We start from the raw sequence: 9,761 nt of genomic DNA, 5'->3' as shown, positions 1-9,761 counted from the left end.
AGATTAGTGTAATCAACGCACATTCTCCATTCATTATTCTTTTTGCGTATAAGAACCAGGTTGGCTAACCACTCCGGATGATATACTTCTTTGATAAATCTGGCTGCAAAAGCCGTGTAACTTCTACCCTAATTGCCTCCTTCTTGTCGCGAGCGAACCATCGTAGCTTCTGCTTGATAGGTTTGGCCTTGCCGTTGACATTCAAGGAGTGCTCGATCAAGTTCTGAGGTACACCGGGCATGTCAGTAGGTTTCCATGCGAACACATCCACGTTGCTCCTCAAGAACCTGACAAGCGCGTCTTCCTATTTGGGATCCAGGTTGGCCCCGATAAGGGCTGTTTTGCTGGGATCACCGTCGACCAGCTGGATCATCTTGTGTTCCTTGGACTTGATGTTCTTGCATGGAGCCTCGAGCTCCGGGATCTCTTGGTGGTCGGCCGAGGTCTTCTTGGCATCAAGCATGGTCTCGGCCATGCGAATAGAGAGGTCGTGGGCCTCTGCTATTTTGAAGCTGTCGTCCTCGCAGGTATAAGCTGCGTATACGTTGCCCCTAAGGGTTAGAACTCCTTTCTCAGTAGGCATCTTCAGCACCAGATACCTGTAATGGGGTATGGCCATGAACTTGGTGAGCGATGGTCGACCCAAGATAGCATGGTAGGTGCCGTCGAAGTCAGCGACCACAAAGTTGACGTAGTTGATGCGGAAGTGGTCCGGGGTCCCAAATTGCACGGGTAGCATGATCTGCCCGAGAGGTGTAGAGCTCTGTCTGGGGAGAACACCCCAGAACTGTGCCTCATATGGCTTGAGATCCGCTTGGGTTATCTTCAGGACTGGCAGGCTGTTCTTGAACAGTATATCGATAGAGCTGTCGCCGTCAATCAGCACCCTGTCGAACTAAACCTTGTTGATACAAGGATCGAGGACCAGAGGAAAACGTCCTAGCTCAAGTATTGTGGCCCATTGGTCCTTTCTGCTAAAGGAAATCTCACGGTGAGACCAAGGAGGGATCCGTGGATCGGTGATGAGGTTGTAGGTGTTGGCCACGTTCAAGCAAGCGCGGCCGAGTAGCTTGCGTTCTCGTTTGGTCTCGATGGACACTTTGCCTCCAAAGATGGTGTGCACGTGGTCGGTTGGCTTGACGTACTTGTGACGGAGATCTGCGTCTTCATCATCATTGTCCTCATTGCGCTATTCCCCTGTGTCGTTAGGCTTGTCGGACGTATCCGAAACCTGTTAACGTGTGTAGATAGACTTGAGAACGCGGTAGCTCTCCATGGTATGGTTCGACTTGGGATGGAGCTGGTAGGGCCCTTTCAATGCTTTGGCGTAGTCTTCTTCGTAGTTACAATGTCCGCCACCTTTTTTGACGGTGTTGACCTCACCATCGTCTTCCCGAGCACGCTTGCCCCTGTAATCATCATGGCGGTTATGCCGCTGATTACGTTGGTCGCGGTGGTCGCAGGAGTCGTTGCGCTAGTTGCGGCGGTCAAAATTGTTGTTCCGACCACGGTTGCCGTGGTAGTCGTCATGGTGTGGAGGGTGGTCGAAGCGTGGAACCCTTGCTGCTTCTTCGATGATTATCTTTTTGGCGTCGTCGGCGTCCGCATATTTCTTAGCAGTGGCCAAGAGCGCTATGACCGATTCAGGTCTCTTGCATAGGAGCTTGTCCCTTAGGGCATCGTGGAAGCGGAGGCCAGTGATGAAAGCCTCGATTGCCTTGTTGTCGGAGATTGATGGGACCTTGATGCACATCTCTGAGAAACGCCGGACGTACTCGCGTAGTGGTTTGTCATTCCGATCTCAAATCCGTTGCAGATCATATTTGTTGCCGGGTTGCTCGCAAGTAGCAATGAAGTTGTCGATGAAAGCTTGCTTGAGCTCTTGCCAAGAATCAAAGTAGTTCGCCGGCAAGCTGACCAGCCATTGATGACCTGCATGGCCAACAGCGACTGGGAAGTAGTTAGACATGATGTGCTCATCAGCCATGGCTGATCTGCATGCGGTTTCATAGAGCATGACCCATAATTCGGGGTTCTCCTTGCCGTCATACTTTTGAAGTTTTTCGAGCTTGAAGTTCTTGGGCCATATGACTTGGCGAAGGTGCGGGGTAAACTACTTCAAACCCGATGGGCCGTGGGCAGTATCATATTCCATGCGGCGATAGCTTTCATGGGATGCTCAATCGTTGGCTCTTTGGTTGATGCGATCGCGCAGATCACGTCCTCCGAGGCAATGGCGGAGATCGTTATTGCCATCACGGCGATCTTGATTGCCATCCTGATTAGCCCTGCGACCGTGGTTACCACGGTGATTATCGCGGTTATCTCGGCGGTTGTCGTCCCGAACATCACGGCGGTTGTCCTCCCGACGGCGGTTGTTGTCCCGACCACCATCATGGCCACCGTTTCTACCTTGACGGTTGTCTGATGGATTGTTGTTGCACGAGCCACATTGGTTGGGTGGCTGTGAGCGACTTGAGTACTGGCGGCTGTGGCTTGATTTAACTGAGATGGATGGAGCCCAGGCTTGATTTATAATCTTTGTGGTCTGAGCCATAGCAGCCGTCAGGTAAGCTTGTATATCATCACGAATCGCCTAGGTTTCTGGGGTGTTGGGTAGCCGTTGCATTGTCGCTATGGTGACGGCTACGTTGGCACTTGGAGTCCTGAAGACCTATTTGTCCCCCACCCTATCGAAGGCATTGTTGAGGTCGCGTGGCTGGACCCTTATGCGTCATGCCTCCTCTTCTGCTTTGGCTTCGATTTGTCGATGATTAAACCGGTCAATATTGCATGCTTCACGTGCAGTCCTTTCTTGTTCTATTTTGCCAACTGCTGGTGGTTCGTCATTGCTGACAACATTGATCAAATCCCCTTGCCTTGGTGGGAAAGACGGGAATTGTGGGAACCCTGGGGCATGGTCTGGGATATCCATATCATATTCGACGCCTTCATCTTTGTGATGCTGAAGCTCGGTGTGGACAGAGGCATTAGATGCGATGCTAGATGAGGAGCTAGAGTCACCCTCTTGGACTATGTGGACAGATCCTTCTCGATAATCCTCGATCCGGATCATGTTGATGAAGTTGCGTGGCTTCGGCCGAGGTCGATGTATAAAGCATGGATCCGAGCAGCGTTGTATATTATACGCGTAGTTGGAGGCAGCGTTTCGCAGGCCGTAGGGCTAGGCCTGGTAGATCCCCATCGAGGCTTCATACTTAGAGAGCCGGAGACCCATCGCGGAGGCTGGCCGACGATGAGCGGAGCGCCCTTCAGGAGTAGATATGACCATGAGATCTATACCAAGTTGTGTAGGACGACTGGCCAGGTAGATCTGTTGTGGGGAGTGGTTACCTGCTCATTAGGTTGACTTTGAATTGCACTTACCAGAGCTAGGGTTTCAGAGAGTTTGGTGCCGACCCGATCGATGGAGTCGAGCAGGTCGGTGTTGTCGATCTGCTTCCCTTTGTAGCGGGGAAGCGGACGATGGGTTGTCGGCGTGGCTGAAGATGATGCGGGCGTGGTCGGAGCTAGATGTACCATGGTCGGAGCTAGATCCATCGTGGTTGGAGCCATATCCATCGTGGTCGGAGCCGTATCCACCGTGGTCGGAGTTGTAGCCGATGCAAGTGAAGAAGCGGTTGACGCAGATTGAATCCGTGCCTCCTCCATGGTCATGGCGATGAAGTCGTCGGAGCCGGTGGTCCAGGTGATCTGACCGACGGTGAATGTGAGGCCGTTCGGTGTAGCCATGGAGCCGGGGATGATGACCATCTTGTTTGTTTGGAGAGTAGTACGCACACCCCCTACCTGGCGCGCCATTGTCGATGAAATATGGTCGGTAGTCTACCTAGGGGTATGCCCAAGGTAGTAGATTGTCGGCAGACAGATGCGCAAGCCACAAACAAGACGGTGATGCAAGACAGACACGAGGTTTTATCCAGGTTTGGCCGCCAAGAAGGCGTAATACCTACGTCCTGCGTCTGATTGTATTATTGTATGTCAATGAGAGATGTTTTTTAGAGGGGTCCCCTACCCACCGTATATAGTCCGGGGGCAGGGTTACAGATCTGGAAACTAATCCTAGCCAGTTACAATTGCCATAGGTGGCCAGATAAGGATTCCTATTCTAACCGACCAGGATCTTGCTTGATCTCCAAATCTGGCTGGACTCCTTGCACAGGACTCCGAACAGGTTGGCCGGGCCACGCGTCGTCTTCCAGTGGACCGGACCCCCTGATCTGGGCTGGCCCAAGCCTAGCCATAAGGGTATAGGGGTTAATACCCCCACAGCATGGTAGCCTAACATGTCTGTGCATTAGGATTAGATGGGTAGAGTTGTATATATAGCTTCCCACTGCAACATAGTAAAGAGAGCGAGTTCAGTTTTGCCATCTCCTCGACAGAGCTTCGGCCAACGCTGGTGCTTATGCTGTGTGTGTGTGCACTCTGTTCTCCCTCCCTTCTTCTACCTCTAGCCATAGTGTGTAGTTGGCAACATCGAAGAGTGGTCGGTTCACCCATTCCGAAGATATAGGGGACAACAAGTGGTATCGGAGCCATACAAGCACTGTCGCCGGACTAACCGCTGATGATGATGGACGGTTTGGAGATGGGCAACAGCAGCGGTGCTGCTATGGCTACCTAGCCACAATAGGAGGTCATCGTGTGCACAGTACGGGAGGTCAGTGGCACCAGTTGGCCAACGCTGACTTGCACCAACTATGGCAAGTGGGCGGTGACCATGAAGGTCAAGCTCAGAGCCTGATGGCTCTAGAATGCTATTGACAAGGGCACTGGCAACAAAGAAGATGACATGATAGTGTTGGAGGCTATTTTCGCTACTGTGCCAGTGGAGTACAGGGAGTTGGGGATGAAGAACTCTGCTAAGGAGGCGTGGGAGGCCATTGCAGTGATGCGTATCGGTTCCAACCGCGCAAAGAAGGCGATGGCCCAGCTGCTGAAGCAGGAGTATGCCACCCTCAAGTTAAAGGATGGTGAATTGGTGGAGGACTTCTCCCTCTACCTGTAGCCGCTCATTAGCAAGCTGAGAAGCCACGATGTCACCATCGACGAAGAAGAGGCAGTCTCCACATACCTCCACTCCATGTCAACGAAGTACAGCTAGATCACTATTTCCATAGAGATGCTAGACTTATCCACCCTCACCATTGAGGATGTGATAGGCCATCTATGGGTGGTGGATGAGTGCATGGAGCAAGCCATAGAAACAACGGATAGCGGCAAGCTGCTGCTGATAGAGGAGGAGTGGGCTACCTAGAGGAAGAAGTCTAGGGAAGCCTCCTTCGGCTGTGGTGGCGATGGCAAGCATCGTGGCAAGGCTTCTTTGGAGAAGAAGAAGAAGGTTGACCCCAACGCCTGCTGGCACTATGGGAAGATGGGCCCAAATCGCAAGCAGGAGAAGAAGGCTAAGGCTCATTTAGTGTAGGCTAATGAGGATGATGAGGCCACTCTCCTAATGGTGATGTTCTATGCACTGGATGACATTGAGTCCAAGGAGAAGGGCGAGGTGATGGTGGTGGAAGGGCACGGCAAGGCTCTGAAGGATGTCCACCTTGATGAACTATGCGCCCAAGTCCACCTCGGACGTGTGGGTGGTGGATAGGAGCAGTGGTGGTACCAGGACTCTAGTGCTAGCAACCACATGACATGCTCTAAGGAAACCTTCTCTGAGCTCGATGGCAACATGACTGGCATGGTGAAGTTTAGTGATGGCTCAAGGGTGGCAATCTAAGGGCATGGCACCATCATCTTTAGGTGCCAAAACAGTGAGCACCGTGTGTTGATGGATGTGTACTACATCCTACAGCTGCGATCTAGTATCATCAGCATTGGCTAGCTAGATGAGTGCGACAGTGAGGTACTGATCAAGGATGGCATCCTTAGGATTAGGTACTGGAAGCAGCGGCTTCTTGCCAAGGTGAAGAGATCCTAGAATCAACTGTACCTGCTTGACCTCAAGGTGGAGCAGCCCATCTGCTTAGCTACATGGTGCACAGAGGAGCCGTGGCTATGGCATGCCCGGTATGGACATCTTAGCTTCAACACTCTTGGTTAGCTGGAGAAGATGGTGACTGGGCTGCCTCACATCGAGCACATAGGTGAGCTGTGCGATAGCTTCCTAGCTGGGAAGCAAAGAAGGCTATCGTTCCCAAAGATGGTGAAGTACCGCATGGCAGAGACCCTCGAGCTGGTCCATGGTGACCTCTATTGGCCAATCATGCCGGCGACACCTAGCGGGTTCAAGTACTTCATCTTGCTGGTGGATGACTGCAGTCGGTACATGTGGCTGTAGCTTCTAACCAGCAAGACCGAGGTGGCAGAAGCGGTCAAGAAGTTTGAGGCATGCGTGAAGGTAGAGAGCGGCAAGAAGCTGCATGTGCTAAGGACTGATCGTGGTAGCAAATTCACTTCGGTGGAGTTCACAGCATACTGCATAGATCAGGGTGTGGTGTGACACCACACCGCACTATACTCGCCATAGCAAAATGGCATGGTGGAGCGGCAGAACCAGATGGTGGTCGGCATGGCTCGATCCATGATGAAGGCCAAGGGCATGCTGGCAAGGTTCTAGGGTGAGGCGGTGAGCATGGCCATGTTCATCATCAACCGTGCGTCCACCAAGGCCCTGAAAGGTAAGACATCGTTCAAAGCTTAGTATGGGCGCAAGCCAAGCGTGTCCTTCCTCTGGACATTTGGCTGCATCGGCCACGCCAGGAAGACGAAGCCGTTCCTCACCAAGCTAGAGGATAGGAGCACACTGATAGTGCTCCTAGGCTACGAGGAAGGTACCAAGGCATACCGGCTCTATGACCCATGCAGAGGCAAGGTGGTTGTCTCACGCGACATCGTGGTCGACGAGAAGGCGGCTTGGGATTGGGATAGTCCGGGCATAGGGGAAGCTGGCAGCATCACCAGCACCTTTGTCGTCAAGCACTTGGTCATCCACGGTGGTGGAAACACTGGAGAGGAGGTGCCGACCACTCTAGTAATGAAGCCGAGCACTCTTGGGGCAGTGCTGAGCACTCCAAGAGGGGTGCTGAGCACTCCAAGACTGGTGTGAAGCACTCCTGCAGTGGTGCCAACCACTCCAGGAGTGGTGACAAGCAGTCCAGGAGTAGTGCCAAGCACTACAGCTAGGGTGCCAAGCACTCCAGGTATTGTGCTAACTCTCGTAGAGCAGGGGACTCCATCGACGCCAATTGAGTTCGCCTCACCTCCAAGTGACATCACAGAGTTCGTGGATGCTTTCCACGACAGTGAGGAGGTGCAGTTCTATAGGCTAGACGACATCGTCGATGGCACATGGTCCTTAGGCCTAGCAGGTCGACTGATCAATTACCTAGAGCTACTTCTCGTCCATATAGAAGAACCACCCATGTTCATGATGGCCGAGCGTGATGCAAATTGGCGATGGGTGATGCTGGAGGAGATGAAGGAGATCATGGAAAATGAGACTTGGGAGCTCATCGATCCATCTCTAGGATGCCATCCAATCGGACTAAAGTGGGTGTACAAGGTCCAGTGGTACGAGTGCGGCACCATTGTCAAGCACAAGGCATGCCTCGTCGCCTGAGGCTTTGTCCAGCATGAGGGCATTGACTTCAAGGAAGTCTTTGCGCTAATAGCATGCATGGAGTCTATCCGACTGCCGCTGGCTTTGGTAGCAGCAAAGGACTGGGACTTCCATCATCTGGACGTAAAATCAGCCTTCATCAATGGCGAGCTAGCGAAGATGGTCTTCGTCAGGCAACCTCTGGGTTTTGCCATCAAGGGAGTAGAGCATAGTGTGCTCTGACTGCGCAAGGTGCTCTACGGGCTGCGGTTGGCCCCATAAGCGAGGAATGCCAAGCTTGACGCCATGCTGGGTGAGCTTGGGTTCACACAGTGTGCAACTGAGCACGCGCTCTACATGCAGTGACGGGGAAGGAGGAGCTCATTGTCAGCATGTATGTGGATGACTTGATCATCATTAGCACGTGTGCGGAGGACATCGATAGCTTCAAGCATGAGATGGTGGCTCATTTTTGAATGAGTGATCTTGGTGCGCTCTCCTACTCCTCGGCATCGAGGTGAGACAGGGGAAGGAGGCACTCACACTCAGTTAGAGCGCGCATGCCTAGAAGCTATTGGAGCAGAGTGGCATGGCTGAGTGCAAGCCGTGCGTGACTCCGATGGAGGAGCGGCTGAAGCTGATGAAGGCTAGTATCATGGCGAAGGTAGATGCAACACTCTACCAGAGCATTGTTGGCAGTCTGCACTACCTAGTCCACATGAGGCCAGACATTGCGTTCACTGTGGACTACGTCAGCTGCTTCATGGAGGATCCCCAAAAGGATCACAGGGCTGTAGTGAAGCAGCTGCTGCACTACGTCAATTGGACGGTAGATCATGGGATTGTCTTCCCCAAGATAGGCAGAAGTGGACTACAACTCACTATGTTCAGCGATGCAGACATGGCGAGGGACATTGACGGATGGTGGAGCACCTCTGGCATGCTCGTCTTCCTTGGGTCGGCTCCAATCTCATGGCTATCGCTGAAACAGACGGTGGTGGCGCTGTCCACATGCAAGGTAGAGTACGTGGCGGTGGCCATAGTGGCGTGCCATGCTATGTGGCTATGTCGGCTGCTGGGCAAGCTGACTGGTGTGGAAGCTCACCCACTAGCACTGATGGTGGACAACCAGCCCGCCATCGCCTTCTCAAAGAATCTGGTTCTCCATGGCTGGAGGAAGCACATCGATGTCAAGTTCCACATCCTTAGGGACTATGTCGATGGATGGCAAATCGTCATCGAGTTCATCAAAACTGGTCGACAACTCGCGAACGTCCTCACCAAGCCGCTCGGCCATCCTTGGTTCACGAAGTTGAAGAAGATGATCGACATGGTGGAGGTTCTAGGGTTAGCAGTAGGATTAAGGGAAGAAATGTAAAAGTAATCTGCTTCCCTCCCTGTAGCCACTGTAGGGGTAGGCGCTGAAAGGCTCTCCTGCCGCATTGTAGCCACAGCAGGGGCAGGCGCCAAAGTTAACCTAATATCACATCTAGTCACTATAACAGCATGGCAGTCTGACATGTCTGTACACTAGGATTAGATGGGTAGAGTTGTATATATAGCTTCCCACTGCAACTCAGTAAAGAGAACGAGTTTAGTTTTGCCATCTCCTCAACAGAGCTCCGGCCAACGCTGGTGCTTGTGCGGTGTGTGTGTGCACTCTGTTCTCCCTCTCTTCTTCTACCTCTAGCCATAGTGTGTGGTCGGCAACGCCGGGGAGTGGTCGGCTCACCTGTTCTGAAGATCCAGGGGCCAACATAGATGTGTCTAATAATAATCATGCAGGGACAACAAAGATAAATGTAGATCAATGTCTCAATAAATTGCAGATTGGTTCACTCTATATTTAAGAACACAGCAAAAACAAGAATTACACCCAAATCATATCTATTTCTCAAGGCATGGTAGTGTTGGTGCAGGTCTGTCCAAAAAAGAGTCATGACAAAATGAGCACAATTTAGTTTCCAATTAGTAGATAACATATTGTAGTTGTTACCTTCTTCTTTTTAGGATTTCTTGTTCTATTCATCAGCTGCTATTGAGTGATATATGTCTTCGGTGTTGCCACATTTGCAGTATTTTCTTTGAAAAGACAATACTACATTAACCTTTTGTAGGGGCGGCTCTAGGTGATTTATAGGGGCGGTTTGGCCAGCCGCCCCTAGCAAACGTGGCTACAAATCAT

General features: G+C 52.0%; 1 protein-coding gene across 1 annotated transcript; it reads left to right on the top strand.

Moving 5' to 3' along the window:
* Positions 1-8,195: 8,195 nt before the first annotated feature.
* LOC136480178 (secreted RxLR effector protein 161-like) lies at positions 8,196-8,954 on the top strand. Its single transcript, XM_066477806.1, has one exon. The coding sequence runs from the start codon at positions 8,196-8,198 to the stop codon at positions 8,952-8,954; it is 759 nt and encodes a 252-aa protein (XP_066333903.1).
* The last annotated feature ends 807 nt before the right edge of the window (positions 8,955-9,761 follow it).

The sequence above is a fragment of the Miscanthus floridulus genome, chromosome 9, assembly GCF_019320115.1.
Source record: "Miscanthus floridulus cultivar M001 chromosome 9, ASM1932011v1, whole genome shotgun sequence".
Lineage (NCBI taxonomy): Eukaryota > Viridiplantae > Streptophyta > Magnoliopsida > Poales > Poaceae > Miscanthus > Miscanthus floridulus.
This window is presented reverse-complemented; position numbering and strand designations above follow the sequence as displayed.